The sequence below is a fragment of the Rana temporaria genome, chromosome 13 (assembly GCF_905171775.1).
Source record: "Rana temporaria chromosome 13, aRanTem1.1, whole genome shotgun sequence".
In the NCBI taxonomy this organism is placed as follows: Eukaryota; Metazoa; Chordata; class Amphibia; order Anura; family Ranidae; genus Rana; species Rana temporaria.
In genome coordinates, this window is record NC_053501.1 from 33,737,517 (window position 1) to 33,750,373 (window position 12,857).

At 41.1% G+C, this 12,857-nt stretch overlaps 1 protein-coding gene and 1 long non-coding RNA gene across 2 annotated transcripts in view; one reads left to right on the forward strand and one right to left on the reverse strand.

Annotated features, from left to right (window-relative positions):
- KCNH5 (potassium voltage-gated channel subfamily H member 5) overlaps window positions 1-12,857 on the forward strand; it is a 320,226-nt gene that overhangs the window by 256,363 nt on the left and 51,006 nt on the right. The window contains exon 9 of the mRNA XM_040333059.1: window positions 10,111-10,363. Coding sequence (XP_040188993.1) covers window positions 10,111-10,363 — 253 coding nt within the window. The remainder of the gene's footprint in view (window positions 1-10,110; window positions 10,364-12,857) is intronic.
- LOC120920776 overlaps window positions 10,273-12,857 on the reverse strand; it is a 159,283-nt gene continuing 156,698 nt past the window's right edge. Inside the window, exons 4-5 of the long non-coding RNA XR_005744769.1 lie at window positions 11,042-11,093; window positions 10,273-10,359 (exon numbers count right to left, since the gene is read on the reverse strand). This is a non-coding gene — a long non-coding RNA (uncharacterized LOC120920776). The remainder of the gene's footprint in view (window positions 10,360-11,041; window positions 11,094-12,857) is intronic.

Here is a 12,857-nt window from a genome sequence, read left to right on the forward strand (position 1 = left end):
CACATTTGTCACGCTGTAACAGTCTGAAAAGTGCAAATTGTCTCTTACCAAACTTTTACTTAACACGCAGTAACATGATTAGCAAAAGCAGCCCCAAGGGTTGTGCCAGTGGAATCGAACTTCCCCTGCCGTTGTATGTGTTGTAAGTCACTGCGTTTGAGAACAAGGAGATTTGGTCTTGACAGTGTGTACGCAAAGAAAGCTTGTCAAGTTTCTCCACAAGCCTGACAAGGAACTCGTCGAGGAAAACGAAGTTTCATTTACGCCGAGTTCCTCGGTCGTGTGTACGAGGCCTTAGTCTTGGCGGCACTCCAGTCTGGTGTCGACTGCATTTGCAGTCTAAGCTCCTTAACCTGAGGGCAGCTAGCAGCCAAGACCAAACTCCTGGGAGGGGGGGTACCATCTAACTCTTAGACTTCACTCACAGGGAAGTTACATGGGTTGTTACACAGGGGGTGATTTACTAAATCTGGTGCAGCTGTGCATTGTAGCCAATCTGCTCCTAACTTCAGCTTGTTCAGTTAAGCTCTGACAATAAGCCTGTGGTTTACACTCGGTCAATTTGACATGGCGTCACACTAGCGGCAGTACTTTTGGCGACTTTGCCCCCAAAGTCGGACTGAAATGTTTTTTTGAAAGTGTGCAAGTTCAGCTGAACTCACACAATTTCAAACCTGCATTCAGTGTGAACCTAGCTTTAAACCTGCAAGCTGGTTTCTATTCACAGCTGCACCAGATTTTGCACCATGCAGTCTTGGTAAATAACCCCCACAGGGTTCACATTTTGCAATGATGTTCATTAGGGCTAAGAAAAATGCATTCTATATGTAAACCATAACAATAAAATATTAATAGGATGATAAAATTGGAGGGAAGTGTAAAAAATATGGATAAAAATATATTTATAAAGCAGTGAATGGGACTAAACATTCACTGAAGGTAAATCTTCCTGGTAAATGTGTTTTAAATGACAGTGATTGATTTACCCACAGTGAATGCTTGATGAAAGTCACATTCACTCCTTTATAAACATACCCCCTACTGTATATAAACATCTTTGCCTTTAAAACATAATTTATGAAGGGAACTGTTGCACTAAACAGAATTTAGATTTAGCCAACCTAGCACAACAGTTATTTTTATAATATTTGATACAATTATATAATTATATTTTAAAGGCTGAGGTGCGTGATGTCTCTGGTCACTTTAGCTGAGCCAGCATCGGATACTTTATTGGCAACTAGACATGTGCACACTGAAATATTTTGTTTCGGAATTTTGTTTTCGTCCAAAAAATTAATTTATTTAGTTACTCCCGAAATTAATTTTTATATATTTTGAATCGTTATAAAATGCATTCGTCCGAAAATCCGAATTAATTAAGGTCAAATCTGTCAATTGAAGGCTTATGGTGTCTGTAGAATGTTCTGAGAAGATTCGACGGAGCAGCTTTAACTGTACGATGCCGCAATTGTACATTTCCGGTCGAATGTTCCGCCTACAAGCTATAGAGAATTTTAATGTTGTATGACACTAGTAATAATTATATTTATAAATTATTAATACTATTCAACTGACATTCAAATTCTTCTATAGCCTATGGGCAGAGCATTTGACCGTAAAGGTATGATTGCTGCGTAGTACAGTTTAGCTGCTTGTCGAATCTTCTTAGGACTTTCGACAGACACCATAAGCCTTCAATGACAGATTCAACATTTGTATGTTTTTTCTGCTTTGTCGAATCTTCATTGTTCATGTCGAATGGTCTACCCCAACACTGTCTCTATAATATCAAATCTTTTCTCTCGATGTCGAATCAATAATCTTGGACTGATAGAGTTAGGGTTAGGCACATTTGAACACAGGTTCGATAGACACAGATCGCTATTGTCAGCATCATGTCGAAGCTCCTATCTATATCGAACTGTTGTAGCAACGAAAACGAAAATAAAGCATTTTTTTTTATGTCGGATCTTTTGGATTTCGGATTCTGGATTCTGCGCGTTCGTTTTCGTTTGTAAAAAAAATCACGAAAATACATGAAATTCGGACAAAAATGCATTCGGACGAAAACGAATGCACATGTCTAGTGGCAACTGTAACCGAGCAAGAAGTGGCAGGGGATAGCTGAAGAGGTAAATATCAGTGGGTGTGAGGGGCAGTTTTTCACATGTACTATTTAGGGCAAAGTGACAATATCTATTTAGAAAGTCTATAGCTTTTTTTTTTTTATATATATACAGTACCGACCAAAAGTTTGGACGCATCTCATTCAAAGAGTTTTCTTTAGAATATGAAATATATTTTCAGTTGTTTCACACTTTTTTGTTATGTATAATTCCACATGTGTTAATTCATAGTTTTGATGCCTTCAGTGTGAATCTACAATTTTCATAGTCATGAAAATAAAGAAAACTCTTTGAATGAGAAGGTGTGTCCAAACGTTTGGTCTGTACTGTATATGTGGTCATTGTTAACAAAAAATGTAATCCAATACATATGAAATATTACATAACAAAATATCATATTTGTCACTTGCAACCAGCAGATGGAGCTGTCCTCTAGAGTGTTGTGCTTTGCAGTGTCTGCGCTACAAATAGAGCTGAATAGCAGAGACAACCCTCCCGTTCTCCTAGCACAGACGAGAGACCAATCAGAGTTCCTATTACTGATGCTGTTCTGGAAATGTTATGTTATCACCTCCTGGTGACACTCTTTCAACAACAAAACTGGAGACCTTTGGTAAACTGAGTACATGGAGCAAGCAACCTGGGAAGCCGAAGTAATGGCCGTCTGCAAAATTTCCATGTATAAATGTCACCTCTCTGTGGTGTTCTTGCCACGTTTTCTAAAGTGACATTAATGATTATAGTTTGCATGTAGCCTACTGCAGTGCAGAACAATCACCTACAACAACATGAAAAAAAATACAGGATAGAGATTATGTAGTTGTATTCTCTATCATGTTCATAGAAGAGAATGGCATTAGAATAGTGATATGTAAATTTGTCCCTATCTTTAAATACCTGCAAATAGCAGTAGTGAAAGAACAACATAGCTGCATGTAAAGCAATTCCTCTCTACTGTTATGTAATTTTTGGATTTCACTGTCATTATCCTAGAATTCTACAGCTGTATGGCTGATATGGAAGACGTTGTTGTTTGTTTTTGTTTTTTTAACATTCCTTTGATCTTTTTTTTTATATTTAGCTTCTTTTTTTTTTTTCTTTTCTTTATAAATCTGTCAATTTATTTTTTTTCCACATATTGTCAGTGGTACACTTTAAACATTTCCAGCTTTATGCCTATTATAAAAGTGGAACCTAATACATATTTTCTAAAATGTAACAAGCTGCAGTAGGCGCAATTTACAAAGCCTTAATAACCCGGCACTACATGTTCAGTGAGGTGAATCTGATTTTTAAATCACATTGGACTTCAAATAACCTTTTTGAAAATAAAGATCCTTATGCTGGCGAGCTTTGTAAATTGAGCTTATTGAGAGCAACTAAAATACATACAGGAAATGATCACATTATGCATGAAGGTGGGTTTGGTACAAGATTAAATGCATAATTCCAGGAAAACAAAATTACTATTGAAATACTTATAAACTTTCTTGACTAAAAAAAATATATTTGCAGTTCAGTTAATAGAGTTTTGTGATGGATATCAGAAATACAGATATACACTATATTGTCAATAGTATTGGGATGCCTGCCTTTACACGCACATGAATTTTATTGGCATCCCAGTCTTAGTCCATAGGGTTCAATATTGAGTTGGCCCATCCTTTGCAGCTATAACAGCTTCAACTCTTCTGGGAAGGCTGTCCACAAGGTTTAGGAGTGTGTCTATGGGAATTTATGACCATTCTTCCAGAAGCGCATTTGTGAGGTCAGGCACTGAATTGGGGTGAGAAGGCCTGGCTCACAGTCTCCACTTTAATTCATTCCAAAGGTGTTCTATCAGGTTTAGGCCAGGAAAAGTTTCTCCACCCCAAACTCACTCATCCATGTCTTTATTTTATTTTTTGGCTGAGGACAGAGCTAAGAAGAATCAATAACATGACCTTCTCCTTGCTGTAACTGTGCTTGTCATAGCTATTGGCTTCTGCATCGTGTGAGGAGGTCACATACTCCCTTTTAACCTGAAAGCACCAGCAGGGTAATGGTTAGGGTTTGTCTTTAAGGGCACACTGGGTATGAAAAATTCCACTTTTACAATTGTTTGACTTTTTTTCTCTGCCTCTAAATGCCCTCCTATGTTAGCCCATATGTCTATGCACGCATAGGTATTTAGAGGCAGGAGGATCTAAGGCTGGAAAAAAAAATCATCACTTGCTCGTTCAGGAAAGAAGCTTTTGAGCAGAAAAAACACTTGACACGCCTATACGTGTGTAAACACGTCTAAACACTAGGCATGTTTACAGCATTCAATCACTCCAATGACTACATTAAATTAGAATGCTGACCAATGGAATGAATGAAAGCCCAAATGCTCTATGTGCCTAAACACATTTGCATGTTTTTTAAGCTGCTTTCAGATGCTCAAAGGAGCTTGACAAATGCCCAATGTGCATGAGGTCTATGCAGACCTTATCACTTGTCCTAAACAGAGAAGAAGACAGGTAGCTAGATTCAAGTACAATGCCTAAGGCATTTAAGCTACGCCGCCGTAAGTTAGCTAGGCAAGTACATGATTCACAATGTACTTACCTGCTAAGTTACGGCGGCGTAGCCTAAATCGGCGGGCGTAAGGGCGCCTAATTCAAATGTGTGTTAGGGGGGCGTGTTGTATGCTAATTGTGCTTGACCTTACGTTTTTCAAGTTTTTTTTTTTATTAACTGCACATGCGCCGGGCGCCTACATTTCCCAGTGTGCATTGCGGCTAAGTACGCCGCACGGGCCTATTGATTTTGACGTGGATGTAAACGACGTAAATCCCGATTCACAGACGACTTACGCAAACAACGTAAAAATTTCGACACGGGAACGGCAGCCATACTTGACATTACTATTCCAATAGGGCCTAGCTCTAACTTTGCGTGGCCTATCTCTTACGTAAACGGCGTAAAAGTACTGCGTCGGCGGGGGGGCGTTCGTGAATTGGCGTATCTCCTCATTTACATATTCTACGCCGACTGCAATGGAAGCGCCACCTAGCGGCCATCCAAAATATTGCAATCTAAGATAGGACGGCGTAGATTCTGAGTTAGGTCGGCTTATCTACTGATAAGCCGGCTTAACTCTTTCTGAATCTAGCTAAGGGTATCTTTAAATATGGCGTGCATGTTCACTTTACCTGATCTGTCCCTATTTATCTATTCTACTTGTTAACTTCTTACCTGTTTTTGTTCTTCCTTCCTACCCCATTGTAACTCCTTTCCTGGTGTTTTTTTCCTCTTTTCTAATTACATTCTTTTCACCTCTTCGTTGTTTTATATTTTCTTTTTTTATAACACATTTTTACTTTGCGCTTAAAGTATTTCCCTGTTTACACCCCACTTTCAATTCTGTTTTGCGAAGGATGGGGCTGCAATTTTCTCAAAATAATATCTATCCCGCTGCTGACATAAACCATTGATTTTTGTATATGCATTCTCTACACCTACCTTGTGTTTATAGCCTTAGCCCATATCCGTGACAATTGCCTAGAAGCCAATATTCTTGGGTTGTATAATTTTTCTATTTTCTTGCCGGAACACCTCTGCTCTCGGTGTGTAGGACTTTTGTTGAAGTTTCTATAACAATTTGTTTAACAATTGCACATCACTTTCCACTTCTTTGATCCCAAACACTTTAATATCCTTACAATATGAGTAACGCCCACATTATGTGATCACAATTTCAAACGTTTCCCACTTATCATTGTGAAGTCGGGTTATGTATTTGAGATGAAGAGGAGACAGCTCGGGGAGTTTTCAATAGCTTCCACACAAACACACACAGCTAAACACCTACACTGATACTGTTGGCAATTTTCTTCAAACAAGCGTCACTAAATTCTCAATAATGATGTCAAAATGAGAGACTGCATAGCAAAATCAAACAAGCAGAGACAACTGATAGGACGTCACATTAGTTGGATAGATGAACACATTGATGTGAAGGATGAGAAAATCAAGGAGGATTTCTTCTTTACCTAGTAATGTATTCAGTCTTCTTTTTAACTTCTTAACTTGGACCTTTTAGTAGCATTAAAAGTCTTCATGATTAATTTCTTGATATGGAACAATATGCAACAGTATGAAAAATCTGTACTTTCCTGATCACACAGACACAGGCTTCTTCAAATTCTTATCATTGGCATGTATGCCGCTACTTTCAGGTGATTGGATACTGGCAAAAAAGCTACAAGGACATCCCCAATTTAACAGCTCCCGGTCCTAGCTAATCTTAGTGTTTTTGCTAGTGTCCTTAAATGATGGGACTTCTTTCTACTGGGAAACTCTTCCCTTGATTTATGAAGTTTTTTTAACCTCTCTGGGTCTTTTCAGTGGTGATTCTTCTATCAAAACTTGACCGCACCATAGCCATTGTGGCTTTTTGGTAGCTTCTGGATCAGTTGACTTCTTGACCAAAGCCTTGGGGGACGTACCTGGACCCCACCACATGCAAGACAAACCTGTAATGTTGCTGTGGCACTTGACATTGCTGTTCCTCCAGGATTGCAGTTTGTCAAGGATGGTACACTATTGTACAACTTGGGAACTTGTATTTCTGAAAAACGTGTGAGATGGTGCTGTTGGCCTGTTCCATTCTGGGTAAGGTCTGTGTGGTAGGGCACTACTGTGCCTGTACTGCCTCAACCCTTGCAGTGTGTGTCACATGAAGTGGCAAGCAGGCAAAAAGAATCCCCTATCAAATTGAAGCCACCCTGCAAGCTGACATAGCAATTTGATGGGGCAGAGAGCAGGGGAGAATGGGGAGTTGTCACTCAACATGCTTTAGCCACCCCTCAAGCTAACAAAATAGGCACGTGGGATGGCTTACAGAGAGTAAAGGAGGAAGTAAATGGCTTCCTCATGAGGGCTGGCGGCAGGATTGGTGCAAGGATTTTTGACACCCTAGACCAGGGATAAGCAATTAGCGGACCTCCAGCTGTTGCAAAACTACAAGTCCTATCATACCTCTGCCTCTGGGTGTGATGCTTGTGGTTGTCAGAGTCTTGCTATGCCTTATGGGACTTGAAGTTCTGCAACAGCTGGAGGTCCACTAATTACATATCCCTGCCCTAGACGAAACCTAATTTTGCTGCCCCCTTTTCTCCACCCCTGACTCCACCCCCTTTGCCCTGCCTATGTATACAGTGGGGGTGGCAGGGCTTGGACAGGCTAGGGCAGTAAGTAGACAGGACAGGCTAGGGTACAATCAGCCTGCCCATAGATGTTTCAAATCTCAGGCGGTCCCTGCTGAACCATTCAAGATTTGAACTATCTATGACCGGCTTAAGGATGCACATCACTGTCCTTCATCATCATGTTAATCACACAGTACAGTTCTGTGGCTCAAAGCATCTGTACTGTATGAATATTATTATGATGATCACATTTGGCTGCTTCCTGCTGTGTGTTAGAATATAGGCAACAGTCAGGGCATGGGGAAAGGTGTGCATGTGTGCTGTCATGACTGTACCTTTCCTGTGACTTCTGCTGCTGTCAGTGATCCCTCTGTGTGCACTCCTTGGCTGGCTGCAAAGCTGCTAGATGGATATCACATAGACTGCTGCCTCTGCCTGCACTAATCTCTTTAAGTTTCATCCAGCTGTCCCCAGCCTGACAGTCCTCTTCTTCTGCTTGATTTTCTCAGCACTTGCAGGAATCAGGCAGTGTGCAGGGAAAGCAGAATCACTTCACCAGGCCAGCAGCAGGGACTGAGAGCACTGGGACCTATCAGCAGCCTGCCACACACACACACACCCTTACCTAAAGACAGGACGGGACTGAGAAAGTGGAGAGTACACAACGCGAGGAGCCCAGTGTCCTGCCAGTACAGGGAACAACCCCTCCGGGAGAGCCATGCATGGCAACTCCCGCCCCTCCTCTGCTCAGCGGCCATTGGGATCCCTTCCCTGGCTCTGTATCCCATTGCGCCCTCTCTTCTATGGGGTACAGGGTGGAAGTTTTAGTTTGCCTACTGGAGGAACACACAGGTATTTAAAAAAATCCAAATCCCCAGCGAGTGTCTGGGGATTTGGATGTAGCCGCCCCCCTACCCTGATGCCCTAGGCAGCTGCCTGACCCTGGCTGGTGGACCATGCCTAATTAGAGTGACAGTGTAACAGCCAGGGGATGGGACCGAGATAATAGAGAAGCCCATGGAAATGGTAGAATCCACCAGGTAATTACTAATAATGCAAAATCAATTGATGAAAAACTTCTGCTACAAGGTACTGATAACACTTTTAAAGACAGACACATAATTTGTTTGGGGTTAAATGACACTTTAAGCTTTAAAGCCCAACTTTTGTCAAAAAATAATTTCCCATTCAATAGGGCTGTATCCGCACTGTATGGGTTAACTGCTTGTTTTCTCTAGGGGTAAACACAATGTCTATACTCACCTGATCCTTTGATCCTCTGGAAGACAGCACTTCCCCATGTCAAGCCTGGATTGTTCCGGACGTCTTCCAGAGCCGGAGTATGGGCGTAATGATGTCAGAAACAGTTCACCACCCAAGAGCGCTAGATTGCGTAGGGCACGAGCTGCAGGGACCAGTTTTGCGCTGGGAGGATTAGGGGATAAGGTGAGTATATCTTGGCTCTTCAATCCCCTAGACAAAAACGAACAGTTAGCCCATGCAGTGCGGGAGCAGCCCCACTGCATAGAAGGAAAAATGCCCAGAGTTCAGCTTTAAGTAGAACTGTGAGAGTATGATTACTGTTAGGGACAGGTAATAGGGTGATGTGGGTGTTGGTGTCGTGCATTTTGTAAAGATGCTCGCATTAAAATACTAGTAAAATCAGTTTACATTGTGCCTTTTAGCACAGCTCCATAGATACACAGCTTGAAAGCGAGCAGGCACGGTGTGCCCCAATGGCTTGCTATTGGGACACACAAGAAGTAAAGGAGCCAAGATCACCAGCTGGGGACCTGGGAATAGGAGGATCCCGGCTGATCTGTGCAATACAATTGCACAGAGCAGGTGAGTATAACATGTTTTTATTTAATTTAAAAAAAAAAAGTTTTAACCTTTTGTAGAACTTTAATTCCAGGGTGTTCATATACTTTTTCTTGCCTCTGTAAATATATCTTCATTGCCAATTTTAGCATCTGTGCGGATTGTGAAGCATACAGTAAAAAAACAAAAATGGTAAAAAGCAATTATGCATCACTGGGGAAGTGTGGTGATAAATTGTCTTTCTTAAATGGCACTTGAATAATTTATTTAAGCAGGTGTGACAGATTAGCATCATGATCAGCTCTTTACCATACTAAAAATCGGCATCAAACTGAGCCCAGGTTCACACTGGGTACGATTTCCTTCGATTTGAGATGCGATTTCACATGTGAAATCGCATCTCAAATCGGCGGCATTTGCCGCCAATTGTCGGCAATGACACTGTCCTAATCGGTGCGATGCCGCATCTGCGGCACTGCACTGATTTCAAAAAGTAGTTCCTGTACTACTTTTTGCGATTTCGGGCCGCGATTTACCTGCACAGATGTCTCCTAAATCGCGGCCGAAATCGGGACTGCCGGCGAGAGTGAAATCGTGCGAGTTCAGCTGAACTCGCACGGCTTCACTCCCGCAGCCCAGTGTGAACCAGGGCTGAAACAATGCAAGTGCTGATATTTGCAAATTGAATGCAAAAATGTTTCATAAATTAATCTAAATGTTTAAAGAGAATTTATAGTTGTTTGGGGTCATTTTCTGGACAAAGTGGGGTCATTTTCTGGACAAAGTGGTGCATCATCTGACAGCAATGCAGGAGTGCCAATATTGTTGGCAATGACTGTATCTAATCAGTATAATAAAACCTTTCAATGGTTTAGTTAACCAAAATGGAGCAGATAGGAGAAGTTCATTGTTAGGATTTACATTTTATAATTTATTTGACTATTAGACACCCTTTAGAAAGTTATCTCTATCTTCTATTCTCACAGGTTCTTGGAATATGTCCAAAGGACATGAGAGCGGACATCTGTGTGCACCTGAATAGGAAAGTGTTCAATGAGCACCCTGCTTTTCGTCTGGCCAGTGACGGCTGTCTGCGATCCTTGGCGGTGGAGTTTCAAACAATCCATTGTGCTCCCGGAGACCTTATCTACCATGCCGGCGAAAGTGTTGATGCTCTGTGCTTTGTGGTGTCGGGATCGCTGGAAGTCATCCAGGATGAAGAGGTGGTGGCCATCCTGGGTAAGAAAATGTATGCTCTGTAGATGCATTATGATTCAACAGCAGAAGACATCTATACATAACATCAAGTTATTATAAAACTCAGATCACTTTAATATTATTCCCAACTAGAAATTGTTGTGGGTTTTCTAGTTTCTGTTATTTTTAATGATATGCTTCCCCCTTTTCTGCCTTACTGTATCTTTCTGGCCCCTTCCACTAGCTCAGTGTTTCTCAATTCCAGTCCTCAGGCCCCCCAACAGGTCAGGTTTTCAGGATTTCCCTCAGATGAAAAGGCTGTGGTGATTACTAAGGCAGTGAAACTGATCAAATCACCTGTGCAAAATAATGGAAATCCTGAAAACCTGACCTGTTGGGGGGGCCTGAGGACTGGAATTGAGAAACACTGCACTAGCTTAACATTTCCATTTTATCATGAAAGGGTTTATTCAAAACGTCTCGGAAAATATTTATTTTGCTGTCATGTCACCACTGTGCTTGTTTTGGTGCTTCATAAATGTTTTAAACAAATTAAGGCATAGAGTACATAGACTTTCCAGAATGCTTTTTCCATGAGTTAATATGCATTCATATTGACTTACATAGAGAAATATAGACAAACAACAAGACTTTAAACTGATTCAGCTATGCTGATAGTTTAGTAGATTATAATAAAGTTGAAACCCTCTTTTAACTTACCTTTGGTCATTGAATGTGAGGATTCTCTGTGTCACTGAAGACTGACAGCCAACTAAATGGGAATAACCAGAAGAATTACAGAATTGCAGGGCAGGAATGTAGTTAGATGTGCTGGATGTCATGACAGGGGGCCGGCAAAAACAATAGCTTAGAGAAGTCTAAACCAATATCAAAGAACAATCTACAAATTTAAATTGGCCCGACAAGTAGCATGACACAAGGACAGAATGAACGCTCAAAACACCATTTAGGCCCTCTAAATTTAGACCAGGTGTGCATCTACAGGGCGACCATAGGCGTGCGCACAAGGTGTTCCAGATATGCCTGGGCACACCCTAATCACAGCATGTCTTGTCTATATTCCTATTGCATTTCTGGAAAACAAGACTCATCAATGGTGGGTGCTGTAGCGATTACCAGCTGGATCCTGGAAACATCAAGACAGTGTATATATTTGCCAGCACACCACAGATCTACAATCACTGTCCAAAGGTTTTTATTGCCTAGAGATCATGTCATAAAGACAAGTGCAACATTTCAGAGTCGTGCAGGACCCCTTCATCAGGCATGTGATTAGCATAGAGTAAGAGAAACGGAAAATGAAAGGAAAGAGAAAATATATTACATGGCATATCCAATCATGCGTATCCCAGACAGGACATAGTCATGTATCATCCAGATCACTCATCATTTGATGATCAGGCAAAAAATTAAACATCAATTAAAGAGAAAAGATTATTATCTGTCGTCAAGGAAACGTGTACGTGACAGATTGGTTTTGAGGCAACCAGGCTGTATCATGCCTAACGTATCCAATAGACCTCGAGACGGAGGAGTGATTGATCACAGGCACCTCCCCTATTGGGTTGTTTGACATGTTCAATCACCATCCCATGCAACTCGTAATGTACCGTAACAGGCTTGTTAAGGACCCTGATGAAGGGGTCCTGCACGACTCCAAAACGTTGCACTTGTCTTTTATGATGTGATCTATCTGCAATTAAAAACTTTGTACAGTGATTGTAGATCAATGGTGTGCTGGCGAATATATACACTAATCATCCCATGTGGCGCAGAGTCCCACTCCTTAGACCCCTGATAGTTCACCAAAGCCCCCAATTATGGCTCCTAAAAAAATGCCAAAAAAAATTATACTAAATAAAATAATAAAAATAAAAACTAGTGACACCATTCACTGCCCTACTGACACCATCACTATATATACAATTGCACACTCATATGTGTTTGAGCTTTGGGGTGCACACCCTACTGCAATAGGCTGTGCGCACCTATGAGTGTAACCAACTGCTCTTGACAAAGCTGTAGGTTGATCACTACACATTGGAATAATTGACTTTTTCTAGTGCCCTCCTATTGGCATTTTATTATTTGGCAGGGTCTCACCCTTTTTGCTGTAATCCTCATTATAAACAAAGAATGGCAATGCCATCAAGAAATAGGCGACTTCCTTGCAGAGACCCTGTAACGTAGACACATCTGGGAGCTCAGCTCAGGCATGTTAATTCCAAATCCCAAAATAACAGTAGGAGATGGCAGCTGATTCAACCAGCAGTATCAACCAAAATCTCCAGTCTAGTTTTGGGTGGACTGACCCTCAAAGAAAAAAACAAGTTAGAAATGTAGACTAGTGTTTGTTGGTGGTCTCTTGCTCTTTTGTACTTTTTGTAGGCATAAGTTAACAGATCCCCAACAGATAATGGAAGTTCACAAGGCTTGACATACTTTAAGTATATTTTTAGGGGATGTGAATATTGATTAATTGCCAAACTTGTAGCAAGACAAAACCAAAAGAACA